The sequence below is a fragment of the Crocodylus porosus genome, unplaced genomic scaffold, assembly GCF_001723895.1.
Source record: "Crocodylus porosus isolate Cpor-Errol unplaced genomic scaffold, CroPor_comp1, whole genome shotgun sequence".
NCBI classification, from domain to species: Eukaryota; Metazoa; Chordata; order Crocodylia; family Crocodylidae; genus Crocodylus; species Crocodylus porosus.
Genome location: NW_017728909.1, coordinates 52,900,064 through 52,927,254, shown reverse-complemented (window position 1 = coordinate 52,927,254; position 27,191 = coordinate 52,900,064). Strand labels below are relative to the sequence as shown.

At 42.7% G+C, this 27,191-nt stretch overlaps 1 protein-coding gene across 2 annotated transcripts in view; it reads right to left on the bottom strand.

Moving 5' to 3' along the window:
• Window positions 1–6: 6 nt before the first annotated feature.
• RASGRF2 (Ras protein specific guanine nucleotide releasing factor 2) overlaps window positions 7–27,191 on the bottom strand; it is a 237,864-nt gene continuing 210,679 nt past the window's right edge. For both annotated transcript variants that reach the window (XM_019532310.1, XM_019532311.1), the window contains exons 20-27: window positions 10,857–10,917; window positions 10,022–10,125; window positions 9,205–9,289; window positions 8,370–8,567; window positions 5,894–5,973; window positions 2,999–3,116; window positions 2,183–2,251; window positions 7–883 (exon numbers count right to left, since the gene is read on the bottom strand). In XM_019532310.1, the coding sequence (XP_019387855.1) occupies window positions 791–883; window positions 2,183–2,251; window positions 2,999–3,116; window positions 5,894–5,973; window positions 8,370–8,567; window positions 9,205–9,289; window positions 10,022–10,125; window positions 10,857–10,917 (808 nt within the window). In that variant the 3' untranslated portion in view covers window positions 7–790. The remainder of the gene's footprint in view (window positions 884–2,182; window positions 2,252–2,998; window positions 3,117–5,893; window positions 5,974–8,369; window positions 8,568–9,204; window positions 9,290–10,021; window positions 10,126–10,856; window positions 10,918–27,191) is intronic.

The window sequence follows — 27,191 nt, the reverse complement described above, 5'->3', positions numbered from 1 at the left end:
CCCCCCCCCGAACCTGGACACTGCTGACCCAAGAACAACTCCCACACTCACATTGTCTTGTTCAGGTGCCCATGGCCAGCAATTACCCAAACAATTACCTGAAAACATTACTTTCCATTCAGTAAATGTCCTCATCATGTAGTGAAAAAATATTTACAAAGTGAAGCTAATTTGTAATATGTAAAATCCTCTGCCTTATAAAAGGCAGATAAGACATTTTAAAAACATAATACTCTATGAAGGAAAACTAAATAACATTTTTTAAACAAGCGTATGCTGTAGAGCTCATGTTTTTAGATGTTATACTGCTTCCATTGAAGGTTAGTTAATGATTCTTAAGCTCCTATTATTTGCAATGAACATAAACTAACGAGACTGGATTAATCCTGCAAATGCCTCAGTAGATATATATTTGATGAGCAACCTATACCAAATCAATGCCATTTGTCTTGCCCATTTATCTTAATCTAATGGACTAAGGTACCTATATTTAGAATTGTCCCCTTTTTGTCACATTAAAAGTACCTGTTCACACAAAAACCTTCTGTTTTCTGTTAAATGCACAGTCCCCTTTGCAAAGCATTATCACTTAACCCATGTTTGAAGCATTCTTTCACCTCAAACAGCTGATTTTCCTTGCTTGAAAGGGAATTTCTGTGAGGCTCAATCTCCCTTATTGGAAAAGAGAGCTTTCATTCTTCTCAATCTTCCCCCTTGTTGTAGGCTTTGGCATGCATAATTTTGTTCATTCACTAAATCTTTCTCCAGACTTAGGGACAAAGTTGGCTCCTCAGGCAGGGAGTCTAGGTTCAATCTTTAGGGATAGTTCATACAAAGTATCTTCATCTATGATGAGGCTCTTGTCAAGTAAATAGTGAGTGACCTGCAATAAAGGAAGCACAGCTGAAAAGACTGCATGGGCATAATTAAGCAGCATCTAGAGTAAGACATGAGAAATCACAGTACCACCCTATTTGGCTCTGGTTAAGCCTCACCCAGGGTATCACATGCAGTTCTGGGCTATACCTGTTATAAAAGGGATGTGGAGAAGCACAAAAGAACCTAGAGGAAGTCAACAAAAACAATAAAGGGGTGGGAAGGCAAGCCATAAGAAGAAAGGTTGAGGGAATTAGGTATGTTTAATTTGGATTAAAGGGGCACATGCTATCATTTTTAAAATATTGGAAAGGCTGCCATAACAAAAAGGAGGAACTGTTTCTCTTGTGGCAGAAAGCAGGACACGAAGCAATAACTCCAAATTGCAGCAAAGTATATTTAGATAAACCTCAGGAAAAACTTCCTTGCTATTAGGCAATGGCATAGATTGCCCAGGGAACTTCTAGAATCTCTTTTGTTGGAGGTTTTAAAGAGAAGGCTGGATATCTACTAGTGAGGGATGATTTATAAATAGCATTCTTGCACTCAGGCAGAGGGCTGGATGGATGACCCTCGAGACCCATTCCAACCCTTGGATTCTATGATTCTATATATTTTTCAGCTGAGTTTCTCTGTTTTTTCTGCACAACAGTTAGCAGCTTCAGTTCACTTCAGATTAATATTTTAAACTTCTGCATGTTGTTTTCTTGGTGAGCCAGAATAGTTGATTGTACATGATTCAAAGTACCTCAGCTGCTCGCAAAAGTCCCAGCCAAGACCCTTTCAGGAAGGGCCAATCCTCAGCCTGGTTATCTCCTCAGCATATTGCTGGTCTGGGCACTAAGAAGATGCATAGAAAATAAATCCTCCCTTCAAGCCAGTATCCCCCACTGATGTAAGACGCTACTTCCATAAAGGGCAGGGAACAAAATGGCAGGATACACATAGCAGCATCAGAGGGTTATGTTCTACTCTATCACCTACTCCCCGTGTGTTGGCATTCTCTGTGGAGCTGAGCTCCATGCTACACAGGGGGAACATAGCTTGAATGGCACCTCCAAATCCTGGCCCTTTATCAAGCAGATGTATTTTGGTTCCACCACTATGCAGACTACACTGCTGCAGAGGTGAAGGCAAGATTTACTCTCATGTGCAAAACTGCAGAAATAAAGAATCCCCCAGTCACAACCCAAAGTGCTAGCACCAATTCCATTGTCTATCTCCTTTTGCTGTGGAAGAATAAAATATGTTCATTTCAACAACCTCCATCCCATCAGTGTATTATAGTACCTATGATCAATATTACCTTCTGTTGATGCTCTATACGGTAAGAGGTCTGCTGGAACTGGCGTATCTCCCTGATAATATGTGATATCTATCAAATGAATATATAAATATATATAAGACCATGTGTTTATAGGCTTTGTTTGTCTTTAGCATACTAACTTCAGTAAGACTACACCTAGGATTAACTAAGTCTAAAAATACGCAATTTATCATAACCAAGATTTTATTCTTCAGCTTTAAAGCGCTTCTCCTCCCAAATCAATCATTCAGATCCAGTTTCAACTGGATCACCTTCTTCCTTCTTTTTTATATTAGTAACCTCTTTCTTTTGGTGACTCTGCAACCTATCATCATAAACAGTGTAATAAATTATGGAAAGGATGGCAGCTGGTGTCCAGATTTCCCAGGACTGGCCTCTCTATCTCTATTTAAAAGATAATAAACTTTTACATCCTTTTTTGCTTTCTTTGAGAGCAGACCTAAATACAACTTCAGGTATGTGGTATGAATAATGCTCCCAGCTGAATTTCAAAGGCAGCTACGTTTTAAAAAAACATTTACCACACCTAAACAAACCTATACTAGCTGCTTTTTCTTCTGGCAATTTTCCACAAACCAAAGACTATATTTGCAATGCAGTACTCCTTAGCTTGCCAGTAGGTGGTGATAAAAGACTGTTTCTGGATTCAAATGCAAATGATTGATTTCAATCCTCTATCTTATGAAAATACATGATGTACTCTAACAGGTACAATTCAAATGTTGCAAGTAAATCAGTGAATAACTCCTGTAATTAAATGCCTGTAATGAAAACATATAATGAAATAAAAATTACCATTCTCATTTTGGAAAAATTGACCAGACCCTCCTCGGTGAAGTTTGGTGTTCCTTCTTCAATAAATGCTAGGTCTGTCAAGTACATTCCAAGGTAAGGAACTGCAGGGGGATTACAGCTGCAGGAGAAGAAAATAAATCAAATTTACTACTCTGAGTTAATTTGCAAGACATTATTTTTATATAATACACATCTTTCTAATTTTTGTGTTTATTATTACTTAACACATTTTTACAAAATGAACCAAATTCACAGGTCAGGGGAAGGAAGTACAACTATTGTTATTTTGTCTGTCATACCCACTTCTACTAGTGGCACATTTCACAGACTGTATCAAATATCTTATGTCAAAATATTAGAAAAAGAAGGATACCATTCAATAAAGGCTATTATTGGAAATCAAAATATATTCTTGTTTCAATCTCAAACAACAGATAATCACAGAAATAAGGCCTGCACAAAACTATATATGTTTCTGGGCAGTGGTCTGTGTTCTTCTGAAGTATTATAAGCATTTTAATATCAGCACACAATTGTACATACTGGGTGCATCTACATATGCATTTGATCCGGCCTAAATTTATTTTGGTGCAAGCTACTCTGAAGTAACCGCTTTCAGGCAGGCATCTACACATGTGAGGATTAGGGTCAAGATTTACTGCTCTTTGCACCAAGTTTCCTGCAGCCCTGAAATGGGCCCCTGCTGCCACCAGGGGGAGCTCTAGGCTCCCCCTGGGTGCTAGCTCAGGAGCTGGCAGGGAGCACAAAGCCAGGAGTCTCCTGGCCTCAGGGGACTCTGCTTCTGGGGTAGGGTCAATGTCCTTCTGGCCTGGTAGCAAGTTGCTCCTGGCCCTGGCTCCCTGATCAGGGGCAGGGGACTCAGAAAGAGCTGCTAGGGAGAGGCAGGTCCCAGCCCCCTACCCTGATCCGCCAGTGGAGCAGCTAGCAGTGAACTAGCTGATAGCTGCCCCACCAATGGATTGGGGTAGGGGGCTGGGGCCTCCTCCACCCCTGCAGCTCTTTCCAAGCCCAGTGCCTCAATCACCCAATTGGGGTATGGGGCTGGGACCCGTCCCTGACCAGGACAGTTCTCAGCCCCCACCCTGCACACCAGGTGGAGGCTGGGCAGCTTGTTCCCCACTCAGCTCCGCAAGCACGGAGCTGGGGGGAGGACAGGCTGGGGTGTTTGTTCCCCACACAGCTCTGTGAGTGCAGAGCTGGGGAAGAAAAGACTGGGGAGCTTGTTCCCCACCCAGCAATGTGAGTGTGGAGCTGGGGAGGAAGAGGCTGGGGTACTTGTTCCCCACCCAGCTCTGCAGAGCTGTCCCTAGGGGTATGTGGGGCCCAGGGCATATCAGCCTGTGTGGGGCCAGGGGGTAGCGAGCAACCAGAGCATGGAGCAGGAGGCGGGGGGTGGAGGGGCAAAGTGGCCACAGCATGGAGCTGGGGGAAGGTGGGGGAGGGTTGAGAGCAGCCCCACTGCATAGCCAGTGACACACAGCTGCAGCAGGGCCTGTATGGCACTGTGTGTGGGGTCCCCCAAAGTGTGAGGCCCAGGACAGTCACCCCGATTTGCCCCCCACCCAGGGATGGCCCTGTTGCTCTGTGAGCACAGAGCTGGTGGGGGAACAGGCTGGGAGGCTTGTTCCCTGCCCCCCAGCTCCGTGAGTGAAGATCTGAGCAGGGAACAAACTCCCTAGCATGTTCCTCCGCAGCTCTGTGCTGAGTTCCTGCCTAGGCGCCTGTGGCAGAGCCTGCCCAGCAGCAGGAAGCTCCCAGGGTCAGGGAGCTGTCTCCTGCCCCTTGGTGGATGACTGACCAGAAGCAGATTTTGTTCCTGGTCAGACATCTACACAAGTGCTACTGCGCCATTACTAATCTTGAGTAAATTTACTACTTGCATTTACAGGTAGCAAATTTACTCGAGATTAGGGAGGTGTACTGTGTAGTAAGTATGTGCATATGTAGATGCACTTTCTTACTTTGAAGTAAACTATACTCATGCACAGTTAAGTGTCTCATGTAGATGCGCCTACTGCATTTATTCAATATGCTCTTGCCCCACTGAAGGTGTTTGCTGCAGAGGAACAGGTGTAACTGAAGAACCGTTCCTAATCCTAATTTCACACAACTTTCTGCCTACTTTGGTAGGAAAAAGGTTGTGTTTTATGGTTAAGAAAATTAACTCAAAATAAATATTTTTAGGTTTTTAACTGAGGAGACAGCTACCCAGAAGTCACAAGTCAAAAAAGTATTTTTCTCTTTAAAGTATTTGGTCCTATGACAGCAGTCCTTTCCCGAACATGCACAGGAAGTGGTTTGTAGTTTAAACATATATTAGACATACAGCAATTTAACTCTGGAATGACCTCCCAGGATGACTCAACACAATTGTTATCAAGTACCCTGGGAGAACCATTGTCCAGCTATGACCCCACAATTGTGTGCACTTTAAACTTGGAGAAGCAAATCTGGGTTGACAGTAATGTGGAGGCAGTTACATTGAACTTGGGGACTATGCCTGCCAAAAAGCACTATAGGAATTAATTAAGAAGTTTTATTTATAAAAGCTGGTCTTACACTTATTGAAAAAGTTTATCAGTTTTAGGAAAACCATCAACAGGAAGCATTTTATACAAAATAATGCTTTAATTTGCTCTGATTATTCTCCAGAGGTAATAATATAATATTAACATATCAAGGGTACTGGATTACAGTATGTTCAGCAGAAGAATAGTGCCAAACAAAATAAACCCAACTTGGTAAAGGTTATTAGGTAAAAATATGATCCAATATTATTTGCATCATGAAAACTAACTCAGAACCAACTTGTATCTTCAATAAATGTATTCCAATATTCCTATCTGACTACTAATTGATTGTTAGAAAACATACTTTTTCAGTGTTTCTCTAAGATTTTTAAATCTTCCCTCAGATGAGACAGTCTTCTGAAGTTTATCCATAAGAGCTTTTGTCTAAAAAAAGAACAAAAAATAAGTGTCATTCCTGATTAAAAAACCCCAACAAAATAACAAAAATACATGATATTGGGAGAAAAAAAAATGTTCAAAACCACTTAGACACATCAATCCCATTTTCAAAAGTAACTCCTAAGAACGTTTTAAGCTTTTAACATTAGAGGATTATTATATAAAGAAAAGAAACACAGTCTTGAGAGCATGGACTGTCTGCTGGACCCCAGAACTCCTTTCTCCACCCCCACACTCCCTGCAACTGAATGCCTTAATCACTGGACTAAAATGTCAGGCAGCTTTCTTGCTTGTTTTCTGGCTCTTGCATTCTTGTTTGTTAAGTGCTTAAGGTGCCCACCCTACCCAGACTATTCCATAGCCAGATGGCTAGGGCAGTCCCCGGGAGGTGAAAGATGTAGTTTTAATCTCCTCACACAGAGATAGGCCTACAACCACTAGCCTATTAGATAAAACATGGGCACTAATCTTTTGCTGTGTTGTTAACTGAAAGGGTATGGCTGTCACACTTTGTACTTAACTTAGTGCTGCCAGCATGCATCAAGTATGCTTTGAACACAGCTAGCAGACTGGGCTCCTTGGGGACTTAGGCAATCTCTACACTCTGCTTTCCTTTGTACAAGGATTGGAAAAGCATTTAGGATGGAGCAAAGGGCCTAGTTGTTCAGATTATGGTACTGAGCATGCATGAATGGAAACCAAGATTTAGGCACCAGGGGATCTTTGCAGTCTAAAATATAGGCACCACCTGAATACTTAGGCAACTAATGACTTCTTCACTGGACATAGTGGCGAAGTAGTTTACGGCAGTGGTTCTCAACCTTTTTTGTACCATAACCTATTTGTAAACACTGATGGCCAGTCCTAACCCAGTAGATAGTTTAAGTAGAAAACAGCCCTCTGGCCCTGCTGATACCCCTCACTCCCAACCCACTGGTCCCTGCCCCGTCTCCAGCCCTCCAGCGTGTGGGGTTGGGGGGAGGTGTGCGGTACGGGGACCTCCCAAGCAGCCCGTTGCATGCTGGAACTCTGCACACAGTTTCCCACATTTTTCTCCTTTAAAGGAATCCATTTTTAGGGTTTATTCGTGATCTTTTCATTTATGCTTGCAACCTGCTTTTGGGTCGCAATCCACGAGTTGAGAAACACTGGTTTAAGGCATATTTACTATGGCTCCAGAAATGTAGGAACGAACCCTGCTCTAGATTCATGCTGATGGCTGCTCTCACTCAATCCATCTATATCTGCACAGGTGCACATTCAAAGGCAGATGGACATGATGCTAGTTTCCATTCCCTCACGTACTACTGATTCTAGAAACTGGTGTGCCTTAACTGTACTAGCCACTTGACTTGGGTGGAAATTTGACTTGACTTTGAATGAGTTTTATACCAGCTTGAGTAGGGATATTCTAGTTCACTTTTTATCCCATTTAAATACCTAGCTTACCAGTTGGGATCTGGTACTTTACAGCCCAGGTTCATTAAAGTCATTGGGACATAATTTCCTAAATTTCTACTTTGTTTTAGAAAATGGGACTCAGCTCATTTAGAAAAAAATACTTTTAAGTATTTGAGAAATAAACAACATACACAGATGGATTCAGAAAAAACAAGCCTCATGAGACTAACATTCAACAATACAACTTCAGAGTTGCACTGTACACATAGATATTTCAAACTCAGCCTATAAAATATCCTGTAAAACATCTTCTGCTTTAGTTGAAATCAGTGGGAATGGAGGATATTCAGCACCCCTCAGGCAGCTCTCAGTAATATCAAGCTATTGGGCAGAATGTGGGTAAGTAAATCTACAAGAAATCAAGAAGTGGAAAAAAGAGATGCAACACAACAGAGGGACAAACTGAAGCCCAGATTGCAGAAAGACTGTGAACCTGTTTAACCTTAACTGTGTTAGCTGATTTCAGGATTGCTGCAAAGCTTGAAGCATGTGCATCAATCTTTGCATGATTGAAGCATAGTTTAATTGGGGATGACCACCCAGTTCTGCTTCCTAGAAAAAGAATGGAAAATACGTGGGAGAAAATGCAAAGGTGTGAATACTCAAAAAGCTTTGTCACTCTAGCAAGTTTCCTCCAAAATGCCTGTGGACGTCTGGGCTTGAGAGGACCTCTGACATTTTTTCCAAACTTTCAATGAAGTCAGTTACTGCCTAAAATATTTCATTAATGATACAGGAATGGCAAATGAACAAAATATACAAGTGGTAGAAATAAGATAACAAAACCAGCTGAACTCCTTAGCAGACAACCATACTGTTCCTTCCTTTTCAAGATTATCCAATTAGAACACTGATATCTTGCCATGTTTTGCCTGTATCACCACCTGAAAGGCTATAATGTTTTGTGATGCCTTGCTTACCTGCTTAGAAACTTTAGCCCAGGTTTTCTTCAGCCTATAGATTGCACTTCTGTTAAAGGCTGATGTGATTTCTAGAACACCATTATAGTTGTGTATGCATCGACAAATATCTGCCACTGCTACCCACTTCTCAATTGAGTTAGCACGGGAGCCAACATCAGCATAGTTCATGATTTGTGAGGCAACAAGGTTACTCATCTAACCAAATAAAAAGCCAGAAATCAAAGACATTTAAATAAAAACATTTGCAAATGACACTATTAACAATAAGCTAGGCCATCTTATGGCTTTTGATTAGCAGAGGTTAAAACTATACACTAAAAATTGCTGTTAGAGAGGAGGAAGAGAAATGGTGAACTAAAGGAAAGGTAACGAAAGCACCCAGAGGACCAGTGAGTAATGTCTGCAGCAGTAAGGCTGCTACTGGTGATTGCTCTCAGCATTGTGCAAGGAAATGTGTAAAGACCAAGAATATAAGTAGAGAGTTCATCAGTATTCATTAAAATGGAGGATGTTTAACAGAATTGTTGTTGTTATATTGTCATCCTCTAAAGAAAGAACTTAATTTCATCAGTAGAGCTGTAGAAGATTTCAGTACAGTTCAAAAGGTTCCAATCCATTAAATTACCATTAAACTGCTGGCTGGCAATTCATGAAAATGAGAATCTTTACATGCTTTGATGATTTGTAAGGTTAATCACAAAGAGGCTATAATATTTAGTCACTACTAAATCAGAAATTATATCATGCTGCAGAAGCAGACATTTATATTCCACAGTTTATACATGGTGTCAAGAGTTCCTCAAAGTCATTCTCTATTTTTATAGTTACTTACATCATTAAAATGTTGGCTGGTTTTCATAATATATGGTGTTCTTTCATTTTTATCCAATTTCATCCAGCCCTGCCCAAGAAACTCTCTAGAAATTTAGGTTAAAAAAGAAGAAAAACAAAACAGTTACCAATACATGAAGTATAAAAAACCATGGCAACTGCATACCAAATGGATTTCAGCAATATCTCATTCTAGCATTCCATTATGCCACTGCTGGAACAGTGAAAAGCCAGAAATACTGTAAAGAACATTTATGTTTCTTTCAGTTTTCTCTTTTCCCCTTTGCTCCAGACACTTAGCATTCTAAGCCTGTTTGAAACTGCTATTAATGTCGCCACAACAGCTGGCAAGATCAGCCTGCTGTATAAAAGGGGTTGAGACAGCATTCACCTTTCCAGATACTGAGCACACTCCCATTATACCTAGCCTGTAGTAACTCAAACCGTAGATTGTAGGTTTGCTCTTAATACACCAAAGACTCTCAACTGGAAGCTAATGCTGAAATATTAACCTGCGATTAAAGCCTCAATGAAAGACTAAGCAGGAATGCATAATTCTATTAAAAAATATGGCACAGTGAATATATAGTACATACATAGCAACAGCAATAGAGATATTACTAATTTTAACATTCTTGAACTCAGACTTTCATAATATAAATGGAATATGAGAGAAACAACAACAGAGGTTGGAGATATTATTCAGTTGTGTGCGCAAAATATTTTGGAGGGATATCAATAGCATGGATCATCATAGCGCCTAAAATGTTCTTACGAAGTCAGATGTTCTTACAAATCACTCTTTGGAGGATACTTACTCATAAGGTATGCTTCTGAATACTATGTGATCTAAGAGAGTTATTTGCTCTGCAAGCTCCATGGCTGACAAAGTCTCAAAGCACTCTGGTTTTGGACATTCTAACTGCAAAGCATAGGATGGTAATTAACTTCACATGCATGTTAAATAGAACAATATAATATAACTGTTATGTTATAGAAAAAAAAAAGGAGTAGAAGGTCAAACAACAACAACAACATCAACAACAACATGGGGTTTGATACTGACTTATTGGTATGGAATCTAATGGGAAAGGTCTGAAGTATTATACCAAGGGCATAAAGATGCATTAAAGGTATAATGCAGGTAGAAGCCTGCATTCTTCATAACTTTCCACAAAACTACTTTGCAATACCTACCTCAAATACCACATTAGGCTGGTTTACATCAGTATGCTTAACAGGCTGCACAGGAGCACAATGTGGGCAGATACTCAGCTTGTCTAAGAATAGGCCCTCTCAAGGAATATTATACATGTTCTGAGTAACAATGTTGTTGTGTTGAGGCAAAGATCCTACTGATTCGCACCTTGTTTTATATACATGAACATCTTCTCTGTTTTTTTTAATATTGGCAACCACCTAATTCAAACTGAAGTCCAGAAGCTCTGGAAAGCTTACCGTTACCATGCATTTTAAACATGTGTTTTCACTACAGTTTTAAACATCCACATTTACGTTACTGATCTCAAATGGATAAATAAAGGAAAAGCAACTTGTTACAAATATGGCAGCGAGGCTACATGGAAGTTTCATTTTAATGCTTCACATAAAATGCACAACTTTATAAGGGACTGGATATAAAGATGCACTTACCATCTGAATTATATCCTCTATTTTTAAATGGGCATCATCCTGATCATCCTGAGAAAGGGCCCTGAAAAATTAAGTGGCAGAACATCCTATATAAAGAAAATTATCTGTGGTTATGAGAATATTTTATCACAGTTCAATGATCATGTTAATTTAAAATAAATGCTGAAGTTGTAGTTGAAAGTCCAATTAAAATATTTCCAGTACTTAACAGTTCATATTTGGTTTCAGAAATAATGGAAAAATGTACTGTACAATAGTACTGTGAAAATACTGGATTGCTAGGCCTGGGGAATTTAGACCTGTCGCAAGAATAGTTACATCACAGGCAGTAGCAACACATATGCCATTGCATTCTCCCACCAATGTACCTAAACTCTAACTAAGCATTAGAGGCTTACCCACTGTGACAGAGCACTACCCCCCATTGGACATGCTCCACCTCCAGATGTTGTCCCACTTCTATGAAAACCTACAACACCACAAGTTTAGCTTCCACATCCATTCAGTACTTGATTTCTATGCCATGGAGTGCCAAGATAAAATCCAATTGCAAAATTTCCCAACTGGGAACTGGACTAGCACCAGAAAAACACTGATGGGCAGAGAATCAAACTGCTTTTTTTGAGGAAAACATTTGATTGATAGGTCTCTGAGCTAAATTAGAATTGGCATCCAAAAGGGGGAAAAAACTTATATCTCACAGCCAATTCTCTTAGTCTTCCCTGGCATCATCCAGGTTCCTTATATTGTTGTTATTAAGAATAAGCCTTCTATCAATGTGCTATCTTCTCACTCATTGCTCGTTTCTATTTAGCCTGCTAAATTTGTCTGCTAGGAGCTCTTTCATTATGCCCAAAATCTACCTCAACTGACCGTCAATCTTAGTAGGGTGCTACTGTAACACAAATAATAAACAATAATAATCACTGCAAATAATGTTTAATATGCAATTAACCATTAAGGAGTTTGGAATTTAGCTGTTACACAGTGAAATAACTAGTGTGGCAGGCTGCAATCTCAGAAGTGCATGATGCAGTTAAATATGCAGAGAACACCAAGCTGAGAGAAGTTGCAAGCACTCTGCAGGCCACAATAAGAATTCAAAATCATCTTGATAAATTTGAGAAATTATCTTAAATCAATAAGATGAGGATAAATACAAGTGTCTGAATATAAAAAAAATATGCTTAGGAAGACAAAACCAATTGTTTAAACAAAAAACAGGAAATAACTGGCTAGTCTGGCTGTTGGGACCTAAGAATTCTATTCAGCAACAAACTAGTATGTGATGTTGCAAAAAAAAGGCAATCGTTCTGCTCTACTCAGCCTCAGTTGGGTACTTTGTCCAATTTTGGGCAAGGGTGATTTGGTTACATACTTGGTAAATTAAGTACTGGAATAGACCACCTATGGAGACTGTCGTCCTCATTTCTGGTGGTTTTTAGACAAATCTGTCAAGATAGCACCTAGTTATACTGATTCTGCCTCAAAACAGAGGGAAAAACTAGGGATCTTGTACACAGGATGGGGGTTTAATCCCCAAGGTTTTATTCTGTGGCCCTAAATTGAAAGGGCGAGACATAGAATAAAACACTGAGGACTAAAGTGTTAGAATGTTTCCAATCACGTTACAACAAGGAGCCCGATGCTCTTTTCTTTTCTTTTGTCAGAGCCAGAGCCTGCCCACAGAAGGGGAGCAAGCTGCTGGCAAGCTGAGCCGCCCCCGAGCTATTGGAGGGCCCTGGTCCTTCCTTCCATAGCGGAGGTACCCCCCAGGGCCACCTGGACAGGCTGGTAGTGGGCCAGGTGCTGCCCCAGCTCAGAGGCAGCACTCAACCCAATCCAACTGCCTCTGTGCTGGAGCAGCACCCGGCCTACTAGCAGCCCACCCAGGCATCCCTGGGGGAGCTGCTGCTGCTGCAGGGGGAAGGACTGGAGCCCTCCCCCAGCTCAGGAGTTGCTCAGCCCATTGGCAACTCACCCCCCACCTGTAGGCAGGCTCTGCCAAAAAAAAGAGATCAGGGGCTTGCTGAAGGCAGAAGTAGTGAGGGCCCTGATCCTTTTTTTCAGTGGAGTCTGCCCACCTCTCCCACAGCTGGGGAGGGCAAGCTGGCCCAGTCCTTCCCTCCACCATGGCAGCACCCCCAGAGCTGCCCAGGCAGGTTGCTAGCAGGCCAAGTGTGGCTGCTGAAGGGAGAAGCAGTGAGGATCCCAATCCTTTGGTTCTGTGACACCTGCCCACCTCTCCTGTGGCTGGGGATCAATCCAATAGCTTCATCATTGCAATTTGCAAAGTTACAAACTAAACTACATCCTGATGTAGTTTAGTTTGCACTGATGCAAAGTCATTTTAAACCCCCAAAATCTTGTATGTGTATGCTGTGATACCATTAAGCCACACACAGTGACATTTTCGTCATGTGTACATGTTAATGGCATCATGTGTACAAGCACCCTATATGACCAATTCACAGCTCTATAATTTCATAGGAACAGGATTACCCTTTCCTGAGTGGAAAAAGGGTTAAAGGAAAGGATTATAACACTTGAAGATTTTTACTATGAGTTTGAGGTAGAAGGTATACTATGTAGGTGGGGAGGAAGAGTTAGTCCTTCATTCTTCTGTTTTGGGGTGTTGTTGTTTCCTTTCAGTTTGCCAAAGTGAAGGTTGACTAAGTTAAACCTGAATGCAGATACACAAACCAAAAACAGAGAGAAAAGAAAAACAAGTTACAGCATCCAAGAATACTGCTCATCCAAGTTAGAGCCTTCATTTTGGGCCTTTTAAATCCCCACAAAATGTCTTTTCTTCAGAACAAGTCAATCTGTTCTAATTAGGATGCTACGTGGAGTCTTAAATGCTGCTTTTTCAGAGAACACCAGCACGGGGCCAAGGAACGTGTAACGCCCAGCTAATCTGTTCATTCTTAAAGCAGCTGATTTTGTGCCCAATCCTTTACGGCAGTGGTGCCCAACCATTTTCCCCCTTGGGCAAGGTGGATGGTGCTCAGAACCGCCATGGGCTGGATCTGGCTGTTGGGCCTAAATCAGCACACAGGGTGGCGAGATAGGACCCAGTCCAGCCATGTGACAGGTTCAGGGAGTGCCTCAGCCCTGACCTAGCCATGTGGAATGAGGGAAAAGGGCCCAGCCCCAATCTGGGGGTATAGGGAAGGAAGGAGATGTGGTCTGGCCCTATTCCAGCTGTGTGGAGCTTAGGAATTTGGCGGTGGTGGAGGCATGCAATATTAACCATGACATTAAGCTGAATATGAACCAACAGTGTGCCCTTGTTGCCAAGAAGGCTAACGGTATACTGGGCTGCATTGGTAGGAGTGTCGCCAGAAGATCAAGGGAAGTAATTAATTGAATAGAGTGAACAAATTGGAGAGAGTCCACTGGATGGCAACAAAAATGTTTAGGGGGCTGGGGCACATGACTTCTGAGGAGACGCTGAGGGAACAGGGCTTATTTAGTCTGCAGAAGAGAAGATTGAGAGGGGATTTAATAGCAGCCTTCCACTACCTGAAGCGGGGTTACAAAGAAGATGGAACTGGACTGTTCTCAGTGGTGGCAGATGACGGAACAAGGAGCAATGGCCTCAAGTTGCAGCAAGGGAAGTTTAGGTTAGATGTTAGCAAAACTTTCTCACTAGGAGGGAGGTAAAACACTGGAACAGGTTACCCACGAGAGGTGGTGGAATCTCGGTCCTTGGGGGTTTTTAAGACCCAGCTAGACAAAGCCTTGGCTGGGATAGTATAGTTGGAGATAGTCCTGCTTTGAGCAGGCAGTTGGATTAGATGGCCTCCTGAGGTCCCTTCCAAACCTAATTTTCTATAATTCTATGATTTCTTGCCACTGCTTCCTGGCTACCAAATTTCTGGACCTATGAGGAGTCCGCAGTCTGAATACTATGGCTCCACAGGCCATATTTGGCTTGCAAGCCGGAGGTTGGGCATCCCTCCTCTAGGGTGCTGAATAATGCCATTCATTCTCAAGTTCTAACTTGCTACTTTTCAGGAGTCACTCACTGCCTTGGCAGGATCGGATTGTTACAGGCCAGACCTGGATAAAATACTCAACTGGTTGATACAGCACACATGTACCTGATCACCCCCACTGCCCTGCTTGCCTGAAGTATTTTTTCAACTTTCTGTGAGTTCTTGGTTAGAGGCACATATAAATAACATACCTATAATACCAGTATATTGTTACTATTTATTCTCTGAGTGCCAGTGTTGTGGCTGGTGGTATAGCAGGGTGATAACTTTGAGTCTCAAATACAGGGGAAACTGCTCAGAATTTTCTTGACCCAGAGAAAGTCCAGAGAAGAACCACGCGCATGATCAGAGGTCAGAAAAACAGACCTTATGATGACAGGCTGAGAGCCATGGGGCTCTTTAGCCTGGAAAAGCGCAGGCTCAGGGGTGATCTGATGGCCACCTATAAGTTTATCAGGGTGACCACCAGTTTCTGGGGGAACGTTTGTTCGCCAGAGCACCCCAAGGGATGACGAGGTCAAACAGTCATAAACTATTACAAGACCGTTTCAGGCTGGACATAAGGAAGAATTACTTTACTGTCCGAGCCCCCAAGGTCTGGAACAGCCTGCCAGCGGAGGTGGTTCAAGCACCTGCATTGAACACCTTCAAGAGCAAATTGATGCTTGCTGGGATCCTATGACCCCAGCTGACTTCCTGCCCTTTGGGCAGGGGGCTGGACTCGATGATCTTCCGATGATCTCCTTTCCAGCCCTAATGTCTATGAAATCTATGAAATGTTCTGAGAGGCAATCTGGTCAAAAAGTGCATTTATACACATACTCCGGGAGTAGGGAGGGGCACTTTACTTAGAGTGGCTCCAAGAGCTGCTCTAATTAAAGCGCCTGGAGTGTCACATGTGTCAGCATCCCTGCACTGAAAAATGGTGATGGGGGTGCTTTAACTGAAGCCTGACAAACAAGCTTTAGTTAAAGCATCCCGATGCCATTTTTCAGCCCAGGAATACTGATACATGTGATGCTGGAGTCTACTGGAGCGTGGTAATTACTATGCTCCCAGATTAATCAAGTCTGCTCCAATGCGCTGTAATTACAGTGCATTGGAGCAGCTTTGCTGCACATATATAAGCACCCAAAGGTGCTAAATATCTGACTTTAAGCCACTTCTGTTTCTAACACAGAAGCATAGCAGTGTTGAGATTTTGCCTAACAATTCTTCTAATCCCTCGTTCTTAAGAGATTCTGGTGGATTTTCTCTAACCCAGTATTCTGAGCAAGAAAAGACCTCCCTTTTTATTATTAAAAGACTGCTATGTCCTTGGCAGTTAATTATCCATCCCTGCTGCACTGGCATGATTAAGGCTACTTGCCCCAATGGCACCAGTAGTAGCTTCCATTCTGAGTGTACCAGCATTTTTAGCATCAGTGCTAGTTTCCAACTATGGAAAAAACAGGTTTTTTTCCTCTCGGCTCAAACTCCAAGGTCCATCCCAAGTACCTGAAGCCAATGGCACAAAAGGGTGATGTGGCTAACTTTGTATCCTTTGGTTCCCTAGCTTGATGACAAGGTAACCATTCACAGCTTCCCCAGCTTCTAGACCCATTGCAAATCACCTTAACCACTCTGCTACCATGTCCCCCAGCCTCAGATTTAAGGCTTAGAAACCTGTATAGGGATGATGTTTTCTTTCACTGAAAGAAATGCATTTATCTCTCGACAGCTTCTTTGATGGTGAGGAGAAAGTTCAGGTTCAGGTCAGAAGAGAAATGGCAAAGAGAGAGAAAAAGTGTTCTTCATCCAAGATATGTTCACTGAGATTGAAATAGAATTCCTCATCTAAATTTATCCTTTGGAAATGAAGGTACTAGATGAAAAATAATAAACTTTCTCTTTCATGTCTCCAATTTAAACAAGCCTTAACTTCTTTTCCAAATACTTCAGATACTAATTATTTATTTTCATCTACAAGAAACTTATTTAAAGGTCTGAATCAATACAAGCTAGCTAACTTCTCGTTCTCTTATCTGTCAATATCAAAGAAAAATGAGATACGTTAGCTAAAGGGTTTGAAATGTATTGTCCAATCGTGCAATAGGGTTGCTCACCTAGTTAAAACTGTAACTCTCTACATTTCAAATACATTTTGATGTGAACAATGAAATATTTCTTAAGCAATGATCTTTTTGAAGACTGGACTGTTTATCAGCCAAAACTATTCACTGTAGTATGAATCCAGCCCATACTTTACACATGCTTGCTTAGTTCAGTGTTTGCAACCTGTTTGTATCTCAATAGCACTGAAATTTTGCCCAGAGTTTCAGGTTTACTTACTAAGTCATATCAAACCTCAAGCCCTATTTCCAGCAGAAAACATTTCAGCAAGACCTTCTTTGTTTTCAGGAATAATATATTTTTAAGAACTTCTCTGCCCTGCAGAGATGTCCTGTCAGTCTGGTCAACCAATAATTCTTCATGCAAAGAATACCAGCTATGCCACTTGTTGACTTCAAGATGCATGGAGCACTTTATAAGTAAACACAAACAGTTTCTTTGCCATCCAGCTTTCTTATTCAGTTTTTCCTAGAGGTGACCATAAAACTTTTTCTTTTTAACACTAAAATCTGCTTGTGAAATATATATTCTACCCTACCCATTTACTGAATGGATGAATGAAAGGAGCCACTGGTTGTGGCCAGATGAGCGCAGATGTGTGATATGCGGCGCTGCAGAGCTATCTGCAGCGTCCCCACGCTGCACATGCAGGCGTTACCTGCACTGCTACCTTGCGGGGGGGGTTGACCCTGGAATAGCCTTAAAAAGTGGGGCATGCCTTAAAGAAGCAGGGCAGCACCCATGGAGGCAGTGTGCACCACCCAAAACTGGAGCCTGGCATGCCAGAGCCACACTGGCTGCCAGCCAGGCTCCCAGCTGCAGGAGCAATGTAGCTGCAGCCCTGGGAGGTTCCCAGGACTGGGAAGGCCAGCACAGTTGCTGGCCTTAGCCTCCCCTACTCCACCTGGGGTAACCTGCCACACATGTGAGGGCGCTGCCTCCATGTGCGCTGCCCCACTTTTTTAAGGAATGGCACAGCTGCTCCCTGAGGACAAGCAGCAGCAGCAGCACAAGGTGTCACTGCTTCTTGTCCCTGGGGAAACAAATGTCTGCACTTGTGTGGATGTGGCCATTGGAGCCCAATTTTCAAAGCAAGGTGTGTGTAAAAAGGTGAGCTGGACTATATATATGCATCTACCAATGGTGGGTCTGTCTTCAAAAGTGATCCACTTGTAGCTGGTCAGTGGATTGTGCCTGAACATTAGCTCAAGGCTCAGAATCCTTGGGAAATCTGTGACTTTTTTCTTGACTTCCAGAATGCTCCAGGTGAGGTTACATTTAGAGACACTGGGCATGTGTAGAAAAATGGGGGCCCTAAATTGAAGCAGTGGGTTTTTAAAAACACCATTTCAATTTAGGGCCAATTAAGTCCCCATGTCACACACACACCTGACATATCTGCCTCTCCAGAGGCGGGGAAGGCAAGCTGCTGGCGGGTGGAGCGGTCCCTGGGCTGTGGGGAGGGCTGGTGCTTCCCTCCGTGGCAGCAGTGGCCCCCCCACCAGGTGACACCTGCCTGCAGGCACCTGGCTTGGGCAGATCTGTGGGGCACTGCAGCCACGAAGGGAAACACCAGGCCCCCCCCACAGCTCTGGCAGTCAGGCAGACTCTGGGGAGAAAAAAAAAAAAAGATCAGGCTTGCCGTTTTTTTCCCCCCCCCCTTGGGTGAAGCCTGTGGTGGGCCAGTAGGGGGCGCTCCTGGGTTGAGCCACCCACCTCCCTGCGCCCGACCTCCTTCCAGGCTCTGAATGCCTCCCTAGTGGCACCTTACGTCCAGCTGACCCCCTTCCTGGAGCACACTCGCTAGCCTGGGGGTAATGTAGCTGCCACCACCCGGGAAGGGACTCTCTCTCGGCCCTGTGTCCTCGGGGAAACACAGGCCTAAAGTCCTACGGGTACTCGACCCAGTACAGGCACTTGGGGCACTTCCCCAAGTCGGGGGCAAAAAGGAAAGTCTCCCTTAGTTCGCAGACCTAAAGGGTGTCTTGGGCATAATTTAGACCCACCCCTCAATAAGTCTCCCACACCGGTCACAAAGGAGAACTTTATTGATTACAGGGGTAGGGTGAAAATAGGGTACAAGATTGAGCAATATCCTAGAAATCCTAAAGAGCAAACAGTCTGGCTGAGGTAGCCTTTTGATCACGCATCTGAGTTACTGCCAGCTAGATATCTAATCAGATCTCAAGTAGCTTACTCACAAGCATCTTCCAAAGGCACGCAAAGTTTCCCTCTGGAGGCAGGCCATTTCTAGTTCGTGAGTTTTGGGGGAGAGAGCCAGTTTCAGATGGTAAAGCTCCTCTGAGTCCCCTGCATGGCTGCTACCCCTTCCTCCTGGGCAGTCTTAACTTATATAGCCCCTGTGACCCCATTCACCTGGTCCAGTGGAGGCCAGCTCCAGTTGGCTGTCAGCCAACCAATTTGAAATACATCATTAGTTGCCGGGCAGACTCTAGCCCCCTAGGTAGATGCCCCTCACCCAGATAGCCGATACCAGTCACGTAGGCAGAGGGAGGAGGTTTCCTCCCTCCCTCTGGAATGTAGCCAGCTCACGTTACCTAAAGAGATAAGGTAAAGGTGTGTCTCCTCTGCTGGGCCCATCCTAATCGCATTGTCACATGGCAGATATTTTGGTGAGAAACAAAGGTGGCTTCCTGGGCTGCTGCCAGGTTTTCTGCAGAGCCCCTGAGCTGCATGGAGCTCGGTGCTTCACTCCACAGCTGTAATGGTAGCAAACTAAAACTCCTCAGAGAAGATTTAGTTTGCTGCGCCCCAAGTCATACAAGGTGCATTGCGCTGCTGAATTTGCTACAGCGGCTGTAATTAATGCACAAAATGCCACCAAGGTGTGCAAACACTGACACCATTAAAGCTGTACAAAAGCAATTAGACTGCTTTAAAGTGTTGTGCAATACATGCCCCTGGTTTCATCTACACACAGCCACTGCTGCTAATTTCACCCTCAGTTCTTTCCACTTCCTGAGAATACAGAGTAGACTATAAAGAAGAAGAGAGTGAGGAAAGTACATCTGATAATTAGAGTTGGGCAAAAGTAAAAAATTCTGTTTCATGATAAATTTGAGATTTTACTTTCTCTTTCATGAAAAAACAGAAGTGAGTACCTGTGGTTAGTGCACTCTTCTGAAACCTGGAACAACAGGGCTGTCCAGCTGCTGGTCTGTGGGCCACATATGATCCACAAGGGACTAATCTGCAGCTCCCAGGCTCTCACCCTCCCTCCTACAGCTTCTGTATCTTGCCATGGCCTTGGTGCAAGGAGCCCACAGCTGGAGTTCCCCCATGACAGGGGAACCTGTGGCTGGGGAGACAAGGAAGAGGCTGGGATGCCCACAGCTGCACTAGCAGGACAGCAGAAAGGCACCTGTGGCTCATACTGATGAGGCCCATTGGTAATGCAGCCCCTGGCTGCTTAGAAGCTGGAGAGTCTTGACATGGAATATTAGTGTGTTTGAGGTGGATCTCTTTCCCCACCTTCCTCACTCCTATCCTGGGCCCAACAAAACTCCAGACAAAATTTTATTTGAAATTGAAAAGTTTTCACAAAAAATGTTAGTTTTGAAATTGCAATTCCCAAGGAATTTTTTGTGTGCATCAAAAAAGCACAACTGGCTTTACTTGTAATTCTTTGCACTCATAGAACAATAACTGCAGGTGAATACTTTCTCTTCTTTCTTTGAGTATTGTCAGATTAGAATTCTATATTTCAGAGAACAAAATCCCTTTTCAAAGAAGGGATAAGAGAAGACTAATTGAACAATGTCAGCTCTTTCAAATACAGTATTAGAATCTGAGGTCAAGAGATTAAAGCTATGCAGAAGGATAAACTATTGGGTAACAGCTCTATACATCTCACCATAGAACAGTCAGCCCTAGGAGCTCTCTCAGGCTAACTACCTATAGGACTCAATGATACATTTCTCAACAAGTGTGGGAATTTATCCCTCTCCCAACCCTGCAAGTGTAAACAATTTACACTTTGAGAGACTCAAGGAATAATTTTGTTCTCTTACAATAGTAATTAAAAATCCTCTTAGGATTCAAAACATGTAATACCCCAGAATAATGAATGGTAGAAAAAAGGTACTGGTAATTTAGAAATCTGATTCAGATGAAAATTAGTTATCATTATGGGTGCAAACAGAAGTGACAATTTTTGCACAATCTGAACACAGAAAGCAGTTTATAGCTGTGACCAAACAAGTACACAGCTGCAGACAACTTAAAAAATGAACAATCAGGTGAAAATCTGAGGGGGGGGGGGGGCTCCAATTCACTTACCCCAGTCTTCAGCACCAGCTGGGGAGCCCCAAGAATAAGCTCCCTTCACTACCTTTCCCCCTTCCCTTTCTGAAAACAGTAAACACTGGTAGAGAGCCATGGCAGTTGCTTTGGGAACCTGGCTGGAGACTCCCAGCCCACAGCTAGATTCCCCTCCCCCTGGAACCGACAGTGAACTTCTGTTTGCTCCTGGGTAATGGTGCAACTCAGAATGCTTTGCTGAACAGGTTCTGAGTTACAGCTGGGAGCTGCACTTCTGTCTGCACCTTAAGTGGATGAAGTTGGGATCAGGGTAAGACACCTCCCTTTTTCTGATATCAGTAGGGGGTCATTCATTGAAACACCAATTCTTCCGAGCTACAAGAAACAAAACCTTGCTTGTAAGTAGCTTAAGAAATGGAATCCTTAGAGGACATAACTACATGAGACATTAACTGCAAAATTAATTAGCTCCACAGTAAATGTGTCAGCATCTACATGTGCACTACTATTAAGGTGCAGGAAACTAATAAACTCCGCAGTATTTGCAAGTACTATCCTGCCGCAGAGTTTTTTCATGCAGAGTATCACATATGTATATACTAACTCATCTGGCTGGGGTATGAGGGTGCTTCAGTGAGGGGGCTGCTTACCAGCTAGGCCCATACTGAAGCACCTTGTGCCCCAGCCAGCCCCTCTGCAGCACAATGAACCTGATTGGAGCAGCCCCAGGTTGGCAGGTGGACTCCCGGGGTCCCCTGCCAGCCGAGGCTGCTCTGACTGGACTCTATGTGCTGCACATGAATAAAATCCAGAGCTGATTGGTCCAGAGTTAATTGCTTCTGGGCGAATGTTCAAATGGTGCAGCCAGGAGCAAAAAATTGCAGAGCAATAAGCTCTGGAGTTTATTCATGTGCACTAACTGCACGTGTAGATGTACCCAACACGTAATAACAGAGAAAACACTCCCCTACACCTAAATTTAGGAAAAATCTATTACATCATTCCATTTGACTAATTCCAGAATTAGGCTTGGAGTCAGGAATGGCACAGTAGGAAGAAACAATATCCAAATGCCAGGGAAGAGAAACTAATGTTCACCACTAGTCCCTTCATCACATTCAGCACTGATCCTTTCCTCACACTACACCTTAATTTGTAGACCTGGGAACCTGTTTATCAGTACCCACACACCTGGAACTTTGCACTTGGGTACAAGAGAACTTTGGTGCCCTTAACTTTAGATTTCTTAGAGGCGACTCAGACACTAGGGAACAGGAGCAGTGTCTCCTCTTTTACTTCTCTAGATTTCTTGATTCCATTGAAAATAATTGTAGAACTGAGTCAGAGGTACTGTAATCAGCCTCTCAGACCTTCCAAATCTTCCTGACACCAATGATTTCTTTCTTTTGGGTACTCTGTGTTGAGAGTCTGAAGAAGGGAGTGAAGTCAGTTCCAACTCTGAATCAGCAATAAGATGACAACTTGAAGGACCATTAGGAGCAGCAACTGGCAGTGTGTGTGTAAGAGGTCACACCTCCATAAACAGTCTTACATAGAATCACTGTACAAGTGTCCAGAGTTTTTCAGAGGGTCTGGGATTTGGTTCATTGCAGAAGTTATCTACCAAGAGGAATGTAATCTACAGACAATACTTGTTCAGAAGTTCTTGTCAGTACAAAATGAAAGGAGACTAAAAAAATGTGCTCACAACTTTATGGTCGGGGGAGAGAACTGAATGTTTGCATATGCATGGGTTGGGGTGAAAGACTACACAAATTGTGATTTTATACATTGAAACCTACAAATCAAGGGTGGTAGAAGAGTAAGGAAAGGCTCATCCTTATTTAATTGGCAGGTGACAATACACATAAGTCTTGGGAGGAAACTGACTACTGTTTTGTTGCTTTATCTTTTCAGTTTGCCACATAACTGTATTGAGACTTTAGATAAAACTGCATAATTATTTCTTTATTTTAAAACTATCCTAACAGTTGGAAACCCATTTTACTCAGGTGAACTAGAAGTTCTGGTGAACAGTCCTTCCTTCTCATGTACCTTCTTGTTGAAATCTGACATGGCCACACTAAGCACTTCTGCTACTGCCTCAAACTTGCAACCTTTGGGCTGTCAACTGTGCCTTAGTGCCTACACCACCCCAACCCCCAGTGAAGGGTTGTAATGTTTGACAAGGGGCACATCTACATGAGATGTTTACTGATGCAGATGTCTCTGCATCTATATGTGTGCCTCTATTAGGGTGCATGAAACTTATAAACTCCACAGAACTTGTAAAAACAAGTACTAGCCTGCTGTGGAGTTTTCTTGCATGCAGCAGCACACATGTAGATGCTGCCTGACTGGCCAGGTAACAAGGGTGCTTCAGTGTGGGGGCTGCCTGTTGGCTAGCCCCACATTGAAGCAACCTCGTGCCCCAGGCAACCCCTCTGCAACATACTGAGCCCAGTCGGAACGGCCCTGGGCTCATGTCAGCCAGGGCTGCTCTGACCCCGCTCAATGTGCTGCGCAAGAATAAACTCCAGAGCAATATACTCCACAGTTTTTTAGCTCCCAGGCACATGCTAAAGCAGCATGCCCAGGAGCAAAAAACTCTAGAGCAATAAGCTCTGGAGTTTATTCGTGCACATCAATTGCATGTGTAGATGCACCCAGGCTGAATAATTTTTACCAAAACCAGAATTGTCCTGATTCTTTTGTTTTGCAAGATTGTGGAGGCATTTTAGAGGCATAAAATCTTGTGGAATTAATTTCTCTTAACCAGCTGACTACTGCTAAATTCATAATGTATATACTGTATAGCAAACACCTGTCGCTTACATGTCTGCTAAATATAGACCCAAAGAGTTTTAGTACACAAACCTTGTATAATGCAAACCCCTGTGTGACAGCACCATTTATCCATATGTTACAACCTCACAATCTACTGAATACCTTAATGTCAGTTTAAATTATCTACACTACCATCTTAAAATTTATGTGACTTTCATCTATAAGTTCCCAAATAACTTCACAAATATAAAAAGTATGTGCATGGACTGTTTTTAGAAAAAGTTTTAGCTGCTGATGAAGCAAAGTCACATATAGCGTGAAATACAGCAACAGTTCAACATCACAGAACAGCAGCACAGTATAATTGTTTTTAGAAAAGGCATTTAAGTCAATGGTATGTAAACACTCAAAGTAGGAATTGGTTAGCACACAAGGGTTAGGTACAGACATTCAAATAAGTATGTCTGAGTTCTGTCCTGGTTTTCCCCATCAGACTTTCAGAAAACCTGTTTAATTAACAAGTAATATAAATAATTTAATCTTTGGAAAAGAAACTAGTTTTCAGGCAAAAGCAGTGCATTTTTTTTCTTTTTTATGTGTTGGATGACTACCATGCCAAACAGAATCACCTGATAAAAAGACTGAAAATCATTTTTTCTGTGTTGGCAAGTATTTGTTAGTATCCAATCATGTACATTGGTATGGTACCAAAAGAGGGTTCAGCCTTTTGTTCTAGAGAAGGGATTATCCTTTGTCTGTCACATAAAAGTAGGAGACAGAAGCAAATTAATATTTAAAGAGACTTGCATTCCCCTACTGCCAGATGAAGACTGGAAACAGCTCAGCAGTGATGAGGAGTGTCCCAGCATGGTTTCACTACATTATGTCTGTGTTTAGAGAGAAAGCAGGTAGGGAAGGCCATACTTCACATCCTCAGGAGTACCAAGGAAGCAGCATAGACCTAGCTTTAGAGCCCCTTTATTATGCTCTTATTCTTTTTACTTGGTGTAAAGGGACTAGCAGGGTGGATAAGATCTCACTTCTGTTCATAGCAAGCAAACAGTTGTCCCACTACCATCTGTTTGAGAATCTGCTGCTGTATCTAGTGATGTTTGTTGATTACATTAGCTGAAAGCCTGTAAAGGTTGGCTTCTGATTTTTGTCAACTGCCTATTTCAAAGGTAACCTGCATTGAGATTTAGGTTTTCTTTTCGCACGTTCTTTTTGTAATGCCATATCTACATCTATATCCATCCAAATCCATATCTATATCCACATTGGAAAGATATTCTTCAAAACCAGAAAGCCTAGTATGTTCTTTAAATGACGTTTGGCTTGGCAGTTTGTTTGTGCCTTGGGCTTTGCAAGTTTCAGTCCAATATATACTTGTTAACATTTCCTGAAGGTGTTTAATGAAATCATTAATGCAGCTTTTAGACCAGTGATTCTCAGTTAGGATGATGTGACACCCTGGAGTGCCTTGAGATCTTTTCAAGAGTGCCATGGCATGCCACACAATAATAGCACTGTCAAATATGCAAACATGAGTCACAAGATCAACCCAGAAATTTCAAATAGGAATCCATAGTGTTAAGAACATTCTAAGCTATTGTGGGCTGAATTCTTCATAACAGAATTGCTCTATTTTTCTGTAACCAAAAAGCAAGTGAAAACTAAGAGCTGACTTTTATGAGGGGTGCCTTGAGTCTAAAAACATTGAGAGCCATTGATTTAGACTAACACAGTATTAACTGGCAATACCAGAATTTGTCTTTTGGGCAGGTGACAAGCTTCAAAAGTTTGTCTGTACTGTTCTAACAAAAAATCAGATTTTTAATCATAGAATTATAGATAATTAGGGTTAGAAGGAACCTCAGGAGTTCATCTAGTACAACTCCCTGCTCAAAGCAGGGCCATTCCCAACTAGATCATTGCACCTAAAGCTTTGTCTAACCAGATCTTAGAAACCTCCAAGGATTCCTCTGAGGGTTTAGAACAGGTTTCCCACAGAGGTGGTAGAGTCACCCACCCTGGCGATCTTCAAAAAATGTCTTGATGCCCATCTTGCTGGGGTCATCTGACCCCAGCAGTCTTTCCTGCCCAAGTGCAGGGGGGAGATGGACCCGATGATCTGTAAAGTTCCTTTCAGCCCCTAAAATCTATGAAACAACAAAAACTATGAGGCAGAATCGAACTAAGTTATGCATTTTCCTGTAAGTGGCGTAGCTTAGCTTGATAACAAAAAGAACACACATTCACCTTCTGGTGAGGGAGCAAATCTTAGAATGGATTCTGCCATTTTTAAACTAGTCAATATATGCTGAACTTCTGTTCTGTTACAGGTATAGACTGGTTTTGTGTGCTGAACATCTATTCTATTATGCGTATAAACCAGTTTCTGATCATTTATACCAGTAAAAGTTTAATGTTTATACCTGACCTAGAATTAATAACTTTGCCATTCTTCTTAAAAGGACTGGAGGATTTTTAATAACTATAATTACTTGGTGCCTTAGTTTCACACCTCATCGGAAATAACCAATATCATTTCCTTCTATGACCAGGTGACATATCACCTGGACAAAAGGGAGAGGTTGATGTCATATATTTGGCCTTTAAAAAAATCTTTGTCCTGGTGTCCCATGATGTCCTCATGGAAAAATCGGGCAACTGAAGTCTCGACTACTCCACAGCCTGGTGGCTGGGGAACTGATGGGACCAAGTCAACATGGTACTCAGTGACTAGTGGTATCCCCTAAGGCGATCCGCCGGCTGGGGAAATGACTCCATAGTAGGACCCAGAGGGTGGTGGTTGACGGAAGTCAATCATCATGGTGCACTGTGACCAGTGGGGTCCCTCAAGGTGCTGTCCTTGGACCTCTATTGTTCAACATCTTCATTAATGACATGGACATTGGAGTCAGAAGCGGACTGGATAAGTTCGCCAATGATACCAAACTTTGGGTAAAGCGTCCACACCTGAGGAAAGGAGGGTTATCCAGGCTGAACTTGACAGGCTCAGGAAATGGGCAGATGAGAACCTGGTGGTGTTTAACACTGAAAAAGGTAAGGTTCTCCACCTTGGGAAGAAAAACCTGCAGCATCCTTATAGGCTCGGCAGTGCTACACTGGCTAGCTCTACGGGTGAAAAGGA